General features: G+C 28.2%; 1 protein-coding gene across 1 annotated transcript in view; it reads left to right on the top strand.

The window, feature by feature from the left end:
- The first annotated feature begins 8,006 nt into the window (after nucleotides 1–8,006).
- Nucleotides 8,007–18,895, top strand: part of Optix (optix) — a 72,185-nt gene continuing 61,296 nt past the window's right edge. The window contains exon 1 of the mRNA XM_075312599.1: nucleotides 8,007–9,727. Coding sequence (XP_075168714.1) covers nucleotides 9,435–9,727 — 293 coding nt within the window. The 5' untranslated portion in view covers nucleotides 8,007–9,434. The remainder of the gene's footprint in view (nucleotides 9,728–18,895) is intronic.

Raw genomic sequence — 18,895 nt, 5'->3', positions numbered from 1 at the left:
TCTTGTTGTTTCTTATCTGGCAAAGCTGTTACAAAATGATACGTTTTTGTTTTGGGAACAGTGGTTCAAAGTGATAATAAGACTAATTTATATAAAAAAGTATATTTTCTATAGAAATAAAGTTTTGATAAAATTTTCTCTACAAATACAACTTTGAAAAATTTTCGATAGAAATAACATTTTCTATTGAAAGAAAACTCTAACGAAATTCTCTACAGAAATAAAATTTTGACAAAATTTTCTAAAGAAATATTTTTTTTTAATTGTGGGATTATTCGTTTGGCTTGAGGTCATGGACTAATGAAAGATGCTGGTGTTGTTGTTTTTCATTACTGATTTATTGAAATGTTTCTGTTCTTGGATATTTCGATACACCATCGGTTATCATCTTCAGCGAGATATTATCTATAAATTGTAATAATTTAAATATTTAACAGTATTAACTTTTACAATGTTTAGCAACAAAAATATAACATTGATTGTATTTACATTTTACAAAGTTATGGACTTTCTCCTTACAAAGCTCATGTCTAACTGAGTGATTATCTTAATTGTGTTTGTGATTTTGTATTAGATTCTGTAAATCTGTGCACAGTGGTCTGTGTCGGGTTTGAACAAAACTAAACAGAAAAAAATTTACAAAATGTTCTATATCATAAAATTTTGAAAAAAACTGTTTGTAGAAATAAAATTTTCTATAGAAATAAAATTTTGACAAAACCATAAAATCTTGAAAAAAAATGTCTTTAGAAATAAAATTTTGTCACAATTTTCTATAGAAATAAATTTTTTATAGAAATAAAATTTTGACAACGTTTTTATATATAATAAAATTTGGCAAAATTTTCGGTGTAACTAAAATTTTGATAAAATGTTCTATAGAAGTAAAATTTTGAGAAAAATTATGATAGAGAAAAATGTTGACAACATTTTCTATAGAAAACAATGTCGAGAACATTTTCGACCGAAATATTTTTTTTTTTTGTAGAAATAAAATTTTGACAAAATTTTCTATAGAAATCAAATTTTGACAAAATTTTCGATATAAATACAATTTTGACATTTTCTATAGAAATAAAATGTTGGCAAAATTTTCTAATAAAACTAAAATTTTGACAAATTTTTCTGTAGAAATTAGAGAACTGCCTGAATTTATTCTGATAATTGGTTGATAGTTTTGCTGCAAGTAGAGGATGCTGATGAGGAATGTGGTAATTCTGAAACATGCGTCCATCCAACCATATTGCAGTCTATAGGGCTTTGCCCAAACAAATTTGACAAACATTATTTTCCTCTGTTGGTTAAGCTACACTTATAGTATAGTCAATGCATGGTTTTAAGCTGAAATAAAAGAACAACAACAACAATAATTAAAAAAAAAACCAACAATAACAAAACAAAACGAAAGAAATAAAAAATTTGATAAAATTTTATATAGAAGTAAAATTTACAACATTTCTAAAAAAAAATAAAATTTTAACAAAATTTTCTATATAAAAAAATTTGGCCATTTTTTTATAGAACTAAAATTTTGATAACATTTTCTATAGAAGTAAAGTTTTGACAAAATTTTCTACAAAAAATAAAATTTTGACAACATTTCCTGCAAAAATAAAATTTTGACAAAATTTTCTTTAGAAATAAAATTTTGTCAAAACTTCCTATAGAAATAAAGTTTTGACTAAATTTTCTATAGAAATAAAATTTTGACAAAATTTTCTAAAAAAAAAATAACATGTCGACAAAATTTTCTATATAATAAAATTTTGACAAAATTTTCTGTAGAAATAAAACTTTGATAAAATTTCCTTTAGAAATAAAATTTTGTCAAAACTTCCTATAGTAATAAAATTTTGACAAAATTTTCTAAAAAAACTAAAAATTTGACACGATTTTCTATATAATAAAATTTTGACAAAATTTTCTGTGGAAATAAAACTTTGATAAAATTTTCTATAGAAGTAAACTATTTTGACAAAATTTTCTATAGAAAAAAATGTTGAGTAGATTTTCTACAGAAATAAAATTTTGACAAAATTTTCTATACAATAAAATTTTGACAATATTTTATGTAGAATTAAAACTTTATAAAATTTCCTTTAGAAATAAAATGTTGTCAAAACTTCCTATAAAAATAAAAAATTTTCTACAAAAAATAAAATTTTGACAACATTTTCTACAAAAATAAAATTTTGACAAAACTTCTTATAGAAATAAAGTTTTGGCAAAATTGTCTATAGAAATAAACTTTTGACAAAATTTTCTAAAAAATCTAAAGTTTTGACAAAATTTTCTACAAAAAATAAAATTTTGGCATTTTCTGCAAAAATAAAACTTTGACAAAATATTCTTTAGAAATAAAATTTTGTCAAAACTTCCTATAGAAATAAAGTTTTGAATAAAATTTTGACAAAACTTCCTATGGAAATAAAATTTTGACAAAATTTTCTATAGAAATAAAATTTAGACAAAATTTTCCAAAAAAAAAAATAACAAATAAAATTTTGACAAAATTTTCTATACAATAAACTTTTGACAAACTTTTCTGTAGAAATAAAGCTTTGATAAAATTTCCCATAGAAATAAAATTTTGTCAAAACTTCCTATAGAGCTAAAATTTTGACAACATTTGCTAAAAAAATTAAAAATTTGACACAATTTTCTATATAATAAAATTTTGACAAAACTTTGATAATTTTTTCTATAGAAGTAAAATTTTGAGAAAAAGCTTGATAGTGAAAACATTTTGACAACATTTTCTATAGAAAACAATGTTGAGCACAATTGCTATAGAAATAAACTTTTGACAAAATTGTCTATAGAAATATTTTGATAAAATTTTCTATAAAAATAAAATGTTGACAAAATTTTGTATAGAAATGGAATTAAAATAAAATTTTCTATAGAAATGAATTTCGTGACAAAATTTTCTATAGAAATGAATTTTTGACAAAATCTTCTATATAAATAAAATTTTCTATATAAAAAAATTTTTGACAAATCTTTCTGTAGAAATAAAATTTTGACAAAATTTTCTATAGAAATAAATTTTTGATACAATTTTCTATAGAAATACATTTTTGACAAAATTTTCCATAGAAATAAATTTTTGACAAAATTTTCTAGAAATAAAATTTTGACAAATCTTCCTGTAGAAATAAAATTTTGATAAAATTTTTGATAGAAAAAAAATTTTTTTTTGACAAAATTTTCTATAGAAATAAATATTGAAAACATTTTCTATAGAAATAAAATTTTGACAAAATTTTCTAAAAAATAAAATTTGTACAAAATTTTCTATATAATTTTAATATATTTTTTGTAGAACTAAAATTTTGATAAAATTTTCTATAGAGTAAAATTGTGAAAAAAATGTTCTAAAAAATAAAATTTTGACAAAATTTTCTAAAGAAATAAATTTTGACAAAATTTTCTAAAGAAATAAAATTTTGACAATATTTTCTATATAAACAAAATTTTGACAAAATTTTCTTTAGAAGTTAAATGTCAAAACTTCCCATAGAAATAAAATTTCTATGGGAAATTTTAACAACATTTTCTAAAACACTAAAAATTTGACACATTTATATAATAAAACTTTTGAAAAAATTTTCTAAAGAAATAAATTTTGACAAAATTTTCTACAGAAGATAAATTTTGAGGAAAAGTTTGATAGAGAAAATATTTTGACAAAATTTTCTATTGAAACTAATGTTGAGCACATTTTCTATAGAAATAAAATTTTGACAAAATTTTGTATAGAAATGAAATTTAGATAAAATTTTATATAGAAATAAATTTTTGACAAAATTTTCTATAGAAATAAATTTTTAACAAAATTTTCTATATAAATAAAATTTTGACAAAATTTTCTATATAAATAAAATGTTAACAAAATTTTCTATATAAATGAAATTTTGACAAAATTTTCTATATAAATAAAATTTTGATAAAATTTTTTATAGAAACAAAATTTTTTGACAAAATAATATTTTGACAAAATTTTCTATAGAAATAAAATGGGCAAAGTTTTTAAAACAAAATTGTTGTATGTATAAACTAAATGTTGACGATTTACATAATTGTAGTGTATATTAGATATTCAAATTTATTTTCTACGCTTAAAATTTTAAATTGAAAATGAATAGAATTATTAATTAATTCTTTGATCCACTGTCATCTACTAGCATTTTGCCAAGCATACAAAAACCTTGTTTTTTGTTAGAAACTCTCTTGTATTCATAATCCATTAATGAATTATCAAAATGAAAAAAAGAAACAAATCGCCCAGCTGAACGTAATGTGGTAAATATAATATGGTCGATACGATGAATGCCTTGATATATGTATGTGTGTGCGTGTGTATAATACTTTCATGTAAAGGATATTAAAAAACAACAACACAAATGAAAGAATGCAACAATAAATAAAACACTCATACGTACTCATGGCACGGCATTCATCAAAATCAGCTATAGCTACTATTGCTGCTGTGCCTCACTGTCGTTGTCGTTGCCTCTTTTCATACCAGTCACCGTCAATGACTAAACGACTGTCAAATAAGATTGGTGTTTGTTGCTGCTGCGGCTGTTACTCTTCTCACTGCCACTCATTGAGAGAATAAGGAAAAAGCCACAACAACAAACATTCAAAATGTTACTGTAACAACAACACCAAGAGGCAAGGGCTTATGAATACCAACATCAAATACAAAAGAGTGAGTACGTTTGCACACTGGCACGATTGTTGGTATGTGAGGGAATAAATATGGTATTTAGAAAAAGTAAGTAGCTTGGAAATGTGTTTTCAAGGTAATTTCGTCGTGTAAAAATTCACAAAAAAAGTGAATTATTTTCTATAAGAATTACTTGGAATATAATTTTTTATTTAGTATTATATTAATTTAAATTGTCAATATCTTAATTTAATTGTAAGTTATTAATTTAATTGTCAATGCAATACTACAATAAAAAAATATTGAAATATAGGACATGCAAGTTACACAGTATTAAGCACAAATTTCTTTAAAATAATTAAATTTTAATTAAAAGAGTGATTATTATCATTGCCTCAGAAACCTTTTCAGGATACAAATCTTTCAAAATTGCTGCTAATTTTCCCTAATGTAAAGAAAGACATTTTTGATTTAAAGAAGTCTTATTTGAATTAACAAAAATATAAGAATATGTAGATTTTGGATAAAAACTGGAGCGTAAAAACTTATTTTAAGCATTTATCTTATATTATATATTTGTTGTACATTTTTTGGAATGCACCAAACCTTTTTTTTACCTTGAAGTATATTTTAGATTTTTAAACTACCGTTTATTTTTACGTGAATATCTTTTTTAACTATCGTAAGAAAAGAACGAACTTAAATCCTCAAAATAATTCTTACTTTATATTTGAAACTTTTTTATTTTTAATCCAAATAATCAATATTTCCGAACATTTTTATATTTATTTCTTAAATTAAAAATGTTTTTCTTTGCTTTAATGAAAATATGATCATAACCTTTAATTTTTAATTATTAACATTTCTTATTTTCAATAAATTTGTCCTTAATCTTGCATAATCTTTCGTATTCGGTCAATAGTTTTTTCAGTGTAGATTTCGAGCTGGATAAAAACTCTCTTTAACTCAAGGAAGCTTAGAATCAGTACCAACATTTTTAAGGAAAGTTTAACTGGATAACTTTTTGAGTTTTCGAGAATTATACTCTGCAAAAATTATTTCGAATACATATATATTTTTTCCAATTATTTTCTACTTCGTTAGTGAACTGTTAAAAAGTTTAAAAATCAACTCACTACTTAAAAAAAAGATTTTGCCATGAAATAGTTTTCTACAATAAAATACCAAAACGTTATGCTGGCTAAAGTTTCTAATATACGTTTATGTTAAGCGAGATACATGCCTACACCGGAAGAAGAATTTTCTTTTCTGAGGAACGAAATTTTAGACAAGCGAAGTTTTCTTTTGAGGGAACACAGTTTTCTTTAGAAGAAAATAAAAAAAAATCAGGGACTGTCGTTGTATCGCTTGTCATAAATTCGGGTTTATGTGTTCGTAAAGATAATACTTTATGAGAAAGGGGAATTTTGTTGTCTGAAATTTCGTTCCGGAGGAAAGGTATTTTTTCTTTGGTTGTACAGTATATTGAACTTTTTACTCCAATTAAACAAAGTTTACATGTTTCCAAATATTTTGGCATACACTTTTTGGTATTGATTCTGTCCCGAAGCTATTTATGACAAGTTAAATATCAGCTCAGCAAAACAAGCGTCGCCAAAAAAGTAGTGAAAATGTTCTTTTTGGATCCGAAAGTGGTGCAAAATTGACGCAGAAGCGATGCTTTTAACATGGGCTTGTCATAGGACGGATGTCTACCATTTCAACTGCCGTTGTACTGAATATGCATTGCTTCTTAAGGTGTGATGCGAATTCAAAGTTTTAGATGTGATTTGAAAAATTTTGTGATATTTTGATAAATAAATACTTTTTAAAACTTTTTATGATTTTTTATACATTTTAACGCTTGTCTGAAACGCTTGACCTTAACTATTTTCAAAAAATAAAGAACATATGTGGGAGAACATTTTTGGAAGTTTATTTAAAGTTATGCTTTTCGAAGAACTTCCACATTTTTTAGCTGGACAGTTTAAACATTTAACGTTAATATTGTTTTCTTCATTTCAAAAAAAAGTTAAGCCAACGATGGAAAATTCTCAAAATACGTCTAAGCTTATATTTAAAGTTTTTTTTTTTAATTTTAAATCAAAGATTTAATATCTTAGTTCATTTAATGACAGTCCCCCATATTCAACAAAGTTAAATTAAACTTTAAGCCTACTTTTCCAATACAAAATTTTTCGACACACTATTTTTTAATTTATTTTGAATATGTGCTATTTCTTTAAATCAAAATTATTTTTCTTTTTTTTAATTTCAAATCAAAGATTTAATATCTTAGTTCATTTAATGACAGTCCCTCATATTCAAAAAAGTTAAATTAAACTTTAAGCCTCCTTTTCCAATACATTTTTTTTCGACAAGCTATTTTTTCATTTATTTTGAATATGGGCTATTTCTTTAAATCAAAATTATTTTTCTTTTATGGAAAATGTCCCTTACATCAAAGATATATGACTTTATAAGAGGAGTGTAAATTTCAATGATTCGTGTCCTTAATGTAATGGCAAAAATTTAAAGAAAAATTTACTAACCTTTTTTAATTAAAAATTTTTAATTAAAATTAATTCTTTTTTTTTTTGAGAAATTTGTCCTTAATATGGGCTAAATTGTGTGTCCTAAAATTTAAGCTGCACTATCTTTAATATTATTTCAATATTTTTTTTCAGGTTTTTCCACCCCAGTGTGTAATGTAAGAGCTATAGCACCACATCGTTAGTCATATCATCCTATTTAATAGTAGCAAATACCTATCACAAAAAAAAACACACACACTCTGATATACATACCTAGGCAATACAAAAAAGTATAAATTACTCTCAGCTCGCTTGCTTACTTACCCACACCCGAAGTTAAGTTAAGCAATGGCAACAACAACAACATCACAATAGCATCGACCACTTAACTTAGTCAGAGGTTTGTTGTTGTTGCTGCTACTGAAATTGTGTATGGTGTATATTCCACATAGAGCCTTGATACTCTACTCATTTTCTTATTGCCCATGGGGAGAGAAAGAGATAAAGAGAGTCTAAAATAGAAAGAGAGTTACATGAACATGCATTTGACTGCTATGCTTTCATTCAAAAGGGAAAAATTTTTACAAATGGCGTTGTGAATGATAGGGATAGCATGTTTCGTTCGAGCAGTGTTGTTTTTGTTATACTCCTGGTTAATTCAAACAAAAGGCAAATTGGCTACGCCTCTTCGTCATTGTTCAGTGTGCGCTCGTGTTGTTTTGTTTCTTTTTCTGGTTTCACTAGCATCTCCATTTAAGCATATTTCAGATAGTATCTGCCATTGGAACGGTGATGAGTTAATTTTGTGTGTGAGCGCATCGTTGTCGTTATCGGTTTCTTTTTTGATTTTTCGACGAATATTTTTAAGCCATTTCGTCAATCAAACGTATCAAGGAGTAGGAATAAACACGTTATTGCGCTGTTATACGTCGCGTTTTTAGGAGAAAATCTTTTTGGATTTATAAGCATTAGCATCATTGTAATACCGTGATATTTGCATGGTGGCTGTGTGTGTTTATCCTTTTTTATAATTAGACGTAACGTAACGTAACGTATTATTAATCTAATGATAATGTGAACATCCTCTACCATTTAATTTGCCTGTGGATATTTGTTTTGTTTGTGGGTAGGGAGCTTGAATTTCGTTCTCCCATAACCATCCCTCGCATGTGTTAATGTGTGTGTGTGTGTGTTTGAGTGCTTATGTCATTGATATCAGTGTGGAATAAGCTGCTATACATAACACAATATGGACTATACGGCGACAATAGCAAATGAGAGCAAGCATTAGCTCTGTAGCAGCAGCAGAAACAGCACCAAGCCAGCAACAATACAGACAGCAGCAGCAATCCAATCGTAATCAGTCAGTGAGTGGTTGTGATATTTGCGACGGCGGATACCCCCTCGACAAAAAAAGTGGATTTATAATAATAAAAATTTTTGGTTGACTTCATGTTTGGTTCCCGGTCGTCGTTGTCGGTTGGATGGTTTATCCGGTAGTTTTTGTGAATGAAAATAAAAATACAAAGCTACACGCTCACAAAACATAGGTTCGCCTCCATTTGTGTACGTGTGTGTGTGTGAGCGCGTGTGATTGAGCCTTTATGTGCAGAGTTCTCATATACATTTCAATATCAGTTTCGCGCAGTACAGTTCATTGGTAGTTCAGCTCAGCCAGCCACTTGAAGCTAGTTTGTGATTATACCCCGTGCAATGCAGAAATCTCCAAGCGCAAAAATACTCACCGTATTGTCCTCAATCAAATAAGCAAAAGCAAAAAAAGTAACCGAACCTAATCAAGTGAAATTCCATTGAAACGAAAGACTCGATATAATCAAAAAGACTGCTGCAAGCAGGCAGACTCAATCCAACCAATCATCTTCACCATATACAGGGGGATCTGGTTTTCCTTTTTGTTAATGGGCCATAGAGGAGTATAGTGTATAATAAGAAAAAAATCTTTGGGCAAAAAAAAAAAGAATTATTGCGAAAGATATTCGAACCAAACCAGTTCATCCGCATATGAACATGTGAACGGTGAAAAAACGCGAGTGCTAGAAAAATTTCCAAAAAAAAATTGTATGTAATAAATTGCGAAAAAAAAAATATTTTCCCTTTTTAAATTTTTAAGAAATAATAAAACACAAAAAACAAACGCAAAATTTTACCTATCATTGATCCGTGTATAGTATGCGAATTTGTTCACAGTGGATTCAACGAATAAAATGGCCGTTGGACCGACGGAGGGTAAACAACATCCTCCACAAGAAAATTTCTCCCCAGCACCCGCCCATCAAATCATAGCACCCAGCCCCATATTGGCTATACCAACGCTTGCCTTTTCCGCCGCCCAGGTGGAGATCGTTTGCAAAACACTGGAAGATTCTGGCGATATTGAACGTTTGGCCAGATTTCTTTGGAGTCTGCCGGTGGCATTGCCCAATATGCATGAAATTTTAAATTGTGAAGCGGTGCTGAGGGCTCGTGCTGTGGTGGCGTATCATGTTGGAAATTTCAGGTGAGTTGTGAGGAGATGCTTTAAAATGCTTTAAGTAAATGACCTAAATAGGGAAGAATTGGGAGGTATATTGGCTCAAAATAGTTCAATGAAAGGCCTAAATAGGAATAATTAGGGATATTGGTTTAAGAAAGTTCGAAGAGGTAAAAAGATTAACACGACAGCCTTATACGTATAAGTTCATGGGTTTAATATTGAACTTGGAGATAATTCCAAAAATATCTTTTTATAATAATTCCGTTGTTTGGTAATGTGTGACATGCTAACTAGTGTGACATGCCTATTAGAGGTGTGCACGTGACACGAAATTGTCGTGACTCACGAACATTTTCGTGACTCACGCGTGAGTCGTGAGTCACGCTGACGGCAACGGCGTGAGTGTGCGTGAGCGTGATTAACCAACCAAATGTCGTGCGTGAGCGTGAGTCACGAAAATAATATCTTCGTGAGTGTGCGTGAGTAACGAATTTCGGAAAAACACGCTCACGAAAATAATCCCGCTTACGAACATAAAATGCTTACGAGTTGAATTCATTTATAATTTTAGTAACATCCTAGGTGGTAAGAGTTTTATAACGCACTCGATTTTAACCATACTCATGTTTTCAGTCAGGTTCTATAGGTAAATCACTCATAAAATTATTCGTGAGTCACCAAGTTTTTCGTGAGTCACGATATATTTCGTGAGTCATAACATTTAAAAGATTTTCGTGCGTGAGTGTGCGTGAGTATAAATGTTCTTTTCGTGAGCGTGCGTGACCGTGAGTCCTACCAAAAAATATCGTGCGTGAGTGTGCGTGAATAAGATTTCTCCATCGTGAGTGTGCGTGAGCGTGAGCACAATATTACTCACGTGCACACCTCTAATGCCTATAGGACTTGGCTACTGAAGGGATATCCTTATCATTACAATAAATAAACGAAAAATATTAACATATTTAAATACCCAGTAAACACATTTGGAAGTTCTTCTATAGGCACAACTTTAAAAGCACTTCCAAAAATGTCCTTCCAAAGATGTTCTTTATTTTAACTGCACAGGAAGTTAATTTGAGTCAATTTTTTATAACTAGCTTTTTTCATAATTTTAATGGGATATTTATTTTTTTTTTTTTATTTCAAATAGGTTAGATTAAGAATTAATAAAATGGTACAAATTATTTAAATTTGGCCGAAAAACATGCTAAATCCATTCTAGAAAAATTGCGAATTTTTGAAAATATTTGATGTCAAACGTTCCAGACAAGCGTTAGACCGCATTAAAAATCATAAAAATTTTTAAAAATTATTTATTTGTCAAAATATCTCAAAATTTCTTAATTCACATCAAAAACGCTGAATTGGCATCACTCCTTAAGAAGTGATGCGAATTTAGTGTACTGGTTGTTGAAATGGTGGACATCCGTCCTATGACAAGCCCATGTTAAATTCATCGCTACTGTGCCAATTTTGTACCACTTCCGGATCCAAAAAGAACATTTTCACCACTTTTTTGGTGACGGTTTTTTTGCTAGGTACCTAGATGTATATGTTGTAGTAGAGACTTGAGTATTGATTTTATTTGTTCTTATAACCGGCTGATGAGTCCTTTTCTCTATAGCTGGTTACAAACCTCTGGTACAAACCCGCTATGTTCCGGAATATGTTGTGTACGCTACCCCTATGTAATGGGAATGGGGCCCCCAACGGTTGCAAGGGGCGGTAAGTGGACGTTGGGTCCGGTCGAGCAAATTAATATTGAATCTCATTGGCATACAAAAATTCTCCTTGTCCCCTATTTAATATTCAAAATTGAAATTCCTTAAGTTGTGTAATATTGTCATTTTCGCCTAAATCAATATGGTTTACCTAAGACCTACACAGGAAGAAAAAAAGTTAGTTAATTTTAAAAAATTTAGATTATTTTTAGAAAATTTTAAATGAACCAGTATTACAAACGCTGACATTACGCCGATATCACAAAAAAAAGTAAATGTTTTCGAACAAATTCAAGAAAATTTATTAGATTAGATAATTAATTTTTCTTTTAATAATTCTCCATTGGTTCAATGATTATTTCTCGTAATGGTTATTTTCATTACCATCGTTGACGCAATTTTAATGAAATTTTCTTTCTGTATATGATAACATTTGTGTACGTCAGGAGACATGAGATTTTTTTAAATATCCTGACGAGGTTTATTTCGAATTTATGGTGTTTAATGGAAATCTTTTCAGTACCGAATTTCATGATTATCGGATTAAAAGTGGGTACCACTTTTCTTGCGATCAACAAATAAAAAAACCGACGGAATGTCAGGGCTACATAAGCTATAGTTTTTGCTCGAGTCGGCCGGCAATTTGGTTGCCAGCGTCGGGCAATTTTTTTTTAGAAAGTAAGCTTTTCGATTTATGGATATTTTTTTTTTATAAAAATGTCGACTTTTTGTGTCTTTTAAAAGCGACTTTCTTACAACTTCCAACCTTTTTTTTGAAATCGACTTTTGTCGTTGGTCAAAATAAACATTTCATCATGATGAAAATCGCCTAGGCAAATATTTACGAAAAGTCAAGATTTTATCTTTATGTTGGCTTTGATTCCGGGCCAAAGAAGTGGAGAATTGAAATAAGGATATTTTAGGACACAATTCTCTTTTAAAATTGAGTTTAGCGTACGTACTTGATACTAGAAAAATAGGAATCTATTATTTTTGTTATTTTTTTCGTCACACACTCCTTTAAAAACGAAATGGATCAACCACAGAACCGGTACAGGACTAGTCCCTGGTGTGTATGGACCAGTTCCAGTTCTGGTCAAAACGTATGGAAGGGACCGGTCACTTTAACATGGGTTTGTCATTGACGGGGTAAATTTACATTTTGGGACGCGTCTTGGACTCATCCCAAAGGACACGTCCTGGAACAATTTATCAGGCGAACCCCAATGACAGGTCCTCAGGAACCAGTCTCGGAGAAACTCTTAGAAATCTGTTTCAATTTGGGCATTCCAAGCGAACCCGAAATGAAAAAAAAACTTCTGATAATTTTATTTCACTAAATGTGAAAATGCTTGATATTAAAATCTTAATGGATCATTAAACACAATTTGCTTTCATGCAAAGATTTCCATATTTAAGTTAATATAGGGACAAACTGATTTCATTGATATGTTTATCGACTTTATATTAGAGAAATCCGTAGTCTACATACAAAGAAAAAATACTTTCCCCAGGAACGAAATTTGAGACAAACGAAATTCCCCTTTCTTCACTGAAAAAAAGCATGCGCGTTTTGCCAAACAGTATAAATTTGTTACTGCTTGGTAGAATTATTGATGTTTTGGTAGATTTTGCAAAATCCCTTCATCTGAAAGGTACTTCACAAACTTTCTATAGAAATTAACTTTTGACAAAATTTTCTATAGAAATAAAATGTTGATAAAATTTTCCAAAGAAATAAAATGTTGATAAAATTTGTCCAGAGAAAAAAAAAAATACTAACAAATTTTCTATAGAAATAAAATTTGGACAAAATTAGAAATAAAATTTTGACAAAATTTTCTATAAAATTAAAATATCTTGACAAATATTTCTATTAAAATAAAATTTTGACAAAATTTTCTATTAAAATAAAATTTTGACAAAATTTTTATTAAAATAAAATTTTGACAAAATTTTATATAGAAACAAAATTTTGAAAACTTCCATTTTGACATTTTCCATTAAAAATAAAATTTTGAGAAAATTTTCCTTAGAAATAAATTTTTGTAATAAAATTTTGAGAAAATTTTCTATTAAAATAAAATTTTGAGAAAATTTTCTATTAAAATAAAATTTTGACAAAATTTTCTATATACTAAATAAAATGTTGACAAATTTTTCCATAGAAATAAAATTAATTTTGACAAAATTTTCTAAAGAAATAAAATTTTGACAAAATTTTCTTCAGAACTAAAATTTTGACAAAAATTTCTAAAAAAATGAAATTTTGACAAAATTTTTTATAGAACTAAAATTTTGACAAAATTATTTTTAGAAATAAAATTTTGACAAAGATTTCTAACGAAATGAAATTTTGGCAAAATTTCTATAGATGTAAAATTTTGACAACGTTTTCTATTTAAATAAAATAAAGACAAAATTTTCTAGAGAAATGAAATTTTGACAAAATTTTCTATAGAACTAAAATTTTGACAAATTTTTTGGTAGAAATAAAATTTTGACAAAAATTTTGATAGAAATAAAATGTAGACAAAATTTTCTATAGAAATAATATTTTTACAAAATTTTCTATAGAAATAAAATTTTGACTAAAATTTCTATAGAAATAAAAGTTTGACAACGTTTCCTATTGAAAGAAAATTTTAACAAAATTTTCTATAGAAATAAAATTTTGACAAAATTTTAGAGAGAAATAAAATTTTGACAAAATTTTCTAAAGAATTAAAATTTTGACAAAATTTTCTAGAGAAATAAAATTTTGACAAACTTTTCTAGAGAAATAAAATTTTGTCCAAATTTTCTATACAAATAAAATTTTGATAAATGTTTCTAAATTCTCGTGTGTAATTTCCATAAAAAATTAGCATATAAGACCCAAATTGAATCATCTCACCCAGCCAGATCTTACTAGAGACTATGGAAATGTTAATTAGCCAACACTGATACATATGTATAGTCAGGCTTGTAAGATGAGTATCTGGCATTTTCTTTTCAATAGCATAATAATACCAATTCCTTAATCTTCATGTCCAATTAGCTCGGATTTAAAATTTTAATTAATGTAAAGTAATTGATTTGGACGAAAAACCAGCCTGCGTTGATATCAGGCTAACATAAAAATAGAAATAATTGTAGTTAAAAATTATAAAAATGTCTTTAGCGCTATATGAAGCTCAAGACTGACATTTGGCAATATTTAACTAAAGTCAACAAAATTTCGGATATAAAAAAAGTGTTGTTGGTTTTTTTCTGGGGGTACAAAAAAAAAAAAAAAAACAGAAAACAAAATAAAAAAAACTTTCAGTACGAATATTGTGAAAATTACTGAATAATATAAAAAAAGTGTTGTTGTTTTTTTTTCTGGGGGTACAAAAAAAAGAAAACAAAATAAAAAAAATTTCAGTACGAATATTGTGAAAATTACTGAATAACTATAAATGGACTAATCTATATCTTCCTCAATTCTGTGTAATGAAAGTCGTCAAAGAAAAAGAGTATTTTAATTGCATATTTGTTGTCGCGAAACATTTTGGAAAATCTTTCCAAATGAAAGGAATTCTGTATATATATATATATATATATATATATATATATATATATATATATATATATATATATATATATATATATATATATATATATATATATATATATATATATATATATATATATATATATATATATATATATATATAAAGGGTGATTCTTTTGAGGTTAGGATTTTCATGCATTAGTATTTGACAGATCACGTGGGATTTCAGACATGGTGTCAAAGAGAAAGATGCTCAGTATGCTTTGACATTTCATCATGAATAGACTTACTAACGAGCAACGCTTGCAAATCATTGAATTTTATTACCAAAATCAGTGGCAGAAAATCCGCTTTTTTATCGACAAATTTTGTTCAGCGATGAGGCTCATTTCTGGTTGAATGGCTACGTAAATAAGCAAAATTGCCGCATTTGGAGTGAAGAGCAACCAGAAGCCGTTCAAGAACTGCCCATGCATCCCGAAAAATGCACTGTTTGGTGTGGTTTGTACGCTGGTGGAATCATTGGACCGTATTTTTTCAAAGATGCTGTTGGACGCAACGTTACGGTGAATGGCGATCGCTATCGTTCGATGCTAACAAACTTTTTGTTGCCAAAAATGGAAGAACTGAACTTGGTTGACATGTGGTTTCAACAAGATGGCGCTACATGCCACACAGCTCGCGATTCTATGGCCATTTTGAGGGAAAACTTCGGAGAACAATTCATCTCAAGAAATGGACCGGTAAGTTGGCCACCAAGATCATGCGATTTGACGCCTTTAGACTATTTTTTGTGGGGCTACGTCAAGTCTAAAGTCTACAGAAATAAGCCAGCAACTATTCCAGCTTTGGAAGACAACATTTCCGAAGAAATTCGGGCTATTCCGGCCGAAATGCTCGAAAAAGTTGCCCAAAATTGGACTTTCCGAATAGACCACCTAAGACGCAGCCGCGGTCAACATTTAAATGAAATTATCTTCAAAAAGTAAATGTCATGGACCAATCTAACGTTTCAAATAAAGAACCGATGAGATTTTGCAAATTTTATGCGTTTTTTAAAAAAAAAAAGTTATCAAGCTCTTAACAAATCACCCTTTATATATATATATATATATATATATATATATATATATATATATATATATATATATATATATATATATATATATATATATATATATATATATATATATATATATATATATATATATATATATATATATATATATATATATATATATATATATATATATATATATATATATATATATATATATATATATATATATATATATATATATATATATATATATATATATATATATATATATATATATATATATATATATATATATATATATATATGCCAATGGAGAATAATAAAAGTCCAAATATGATACATTTGTTCACAAACATTATTTCCCCCCATAACTATTCAGTATGTATAGGCTTTGCTCAAAATTTTCCCATATTAATCGAATATCTTATGGTTTAACTAATCAATGAAACAAAAAACTTCGTTTCCATTTAATGCGGCTCACATTTGAACTAATCGATGTTTCTGTTGGTTTTTTTTTTCGTGTAATCTCATTTAACATAAAACATTACCACAAAAACGATGTCCATATATCCTCCCCCGGACTCGACCACCACAATATACTTCCATCATTTTAATTATTTTTTAATCACTTTAAATTTGTGAAATACAGAAATAAAAAAAAATAAAAATAAAACCCAACAACAACTTGTGGCTTCATACCCAGCCCAGTGTAATATGATCTTTAAATTTAAAATTGATGAACTCTTTAATGAATCTTTCCTTTTAACCTCTCGTATAGGAAAGTGGAATTTTTGCATAATAAGAATACAATACCAATAAAAGCAAAACATGAAATGAGGAAGACACCAGACAATATCCCATCTATAGAATATCTCATAAAAACCATGTGGATAAATTAATGAAGCAATGGAAAAATATCTGTCTTAAAGCTTCAACGACAAATGAAGTTGATGACGATCAACAACTACTAAATTAATAAACAATGTGATTAATTTATCAATTAACATTAGGCCATGTGAATACAATGAGGCCTCGCCCCCACTCTCTCCCTACCCAAAATACAATAGGGAATATTTGCATATGCTGGAGTTTAGTGTCTTCCATTTGAAATGGAATGGAATAATACCATGGATTAACTATACAGGTCGTTTTTTTTTTCTAGAATGTCTTGCTTAAAAAGCTTCATTCGAAATCTTTAGGGATGCTTGACTTGATGTCTGTCTGAGATGATAGTGACAGTAAGCCCTGTTTTGCAGATCAAATAACAACGGAAAGGCTTCCGTTAATTTGTATGCGTTTGCTTATTATTTTTTTGTGAGAATAAATTATCAAATTTCATGAAAGGAATTTTAATATTTGTTATGTGTATTTGTTCTTAATTTTTAATTTCGAAGCTTTGATCAACAATTAAAACGGCGCTAATTTGGGGCTGAGAGAATTTACTATACCCCCTCCGGACACTGAAAAAAATATTGTCGTGAGGCTAAAGATTTAATGACCTTAAAATACAAATGCGAATTTTGGTTGCTTCTTCGATATAAAGTTTTTTTCCTTGTCCAAAATTCCATAAGCTTTTCATTTTGTAATTTTGTCCTTATACACACAAAAACTTTTTTTCTGATTCAATCACGAAATTAATTGATCCAATTTGAATTGAAAAAAAAATCAACTTCAATTAACTTTTTAATTGGAAATATTTTGGTGATATTTTTTTTCTGTGTAGTTAAGTGATTTGACTTGGAAATGGGTATCTTAACAAGAAAATAAATTTCATTTGACTAAGATCAACTTTGCTTTAATAATTCTGAAAATTTCTTTAAAACTAATAAAATCGTTAATAAAATCTCTAATAAAGTCTTTAAGTTTGTTGACTTTTTGTATCTTCACAACAAAGCCAAAAAGCTTTCAAACATACACTGAAAAAAAAGCATGCCCGGTTCCAAAAATTTTGTCTTTACACTAATGATTGTGGAATTGGCTCGGAATCAATACCAACATAAACAGTGTAAAGACCAAATCTTTAAAACCGGGCATACTTTTCTTCAGCGCAAATGATTTGTATTAATATATGAATAAATTTTTATAAAATAATTAATACTTGTTATTTAAATTTCTGGATGAAAAGAATCTCCATAAAATAATCTACATTCAATAAAAAGGGGAAACTAAAACCAATTAAGGGCGTTTTCGTTTCGCAAAAAATATGTTGCCTTGGTGTTACACTACTTTTGCCCTCATTGTATTTTCGCCCAAATGATAGTGTCATTCCAAAGTTATTATTAACTCATAACATTTTGAGGGATACAGGATCCAAAATCTATGACAGTGGCCTTCATATGTGGCAATCAATTTCCAGAATGTTGCACCTTTTTTCCCAATCGAAATCGCCATAACTTTAATTTTACTTCTGGGAAATTATTATGATGGTTACTTAAAAATTCCCCAATATGCAAAATATTATTACTGTAGCCACATGAATTAAATATGAGAAAAAAAGTTATGCACAAATTAAGCATACAAGTTTACCAAATTAAAACGTTGTCCAAAAGACTTTCAGAATTTAATTTTATTATTTTTGAAGTTTACCAAAAATGTTCCCATCTTGAAATATTTCAACTAAATCCATTTTTTTCTAAATCTGAATTTTTCTTAAAAACAAAAAAAAATATATTATATAGATTTTTTTTTTAATTTTGGAAAATTATTTAATAAGAATTAATTTTTATACCCTGCGCCACACTGTGGAACAGTTAGAGCATATGTTTGTAATACCCAGAAGGAGACGAGATAGACACATGGTGTCTTTGGCAATAATGCTCAGGGTGGGTCCTTGAGTCGATCTAGCCATGTCCGTCTGTCCGTCCGTTCGTCCGTCC

The sequence above is a fragment of the Haematobia irritans genome, chromosome 5 (genome assembly GCF_050003625.1).
Source record: "Haematobia irritans isolate KBUSLIRL chromosome 5, ASM5000362v1, whole genome shotgun sequence".
In the NCBI taxonomy this organism is placed as follows: Eukaryota; Metazoa; Arthropoda; class Insecta; order Diptera; family Muscidae; genus Haematobia; species Haematobia irritans.
Note: the sequence above shows the minus strand (reverse complement) of the source record. Positions and strands in the feature narration are given on the sequence as shown.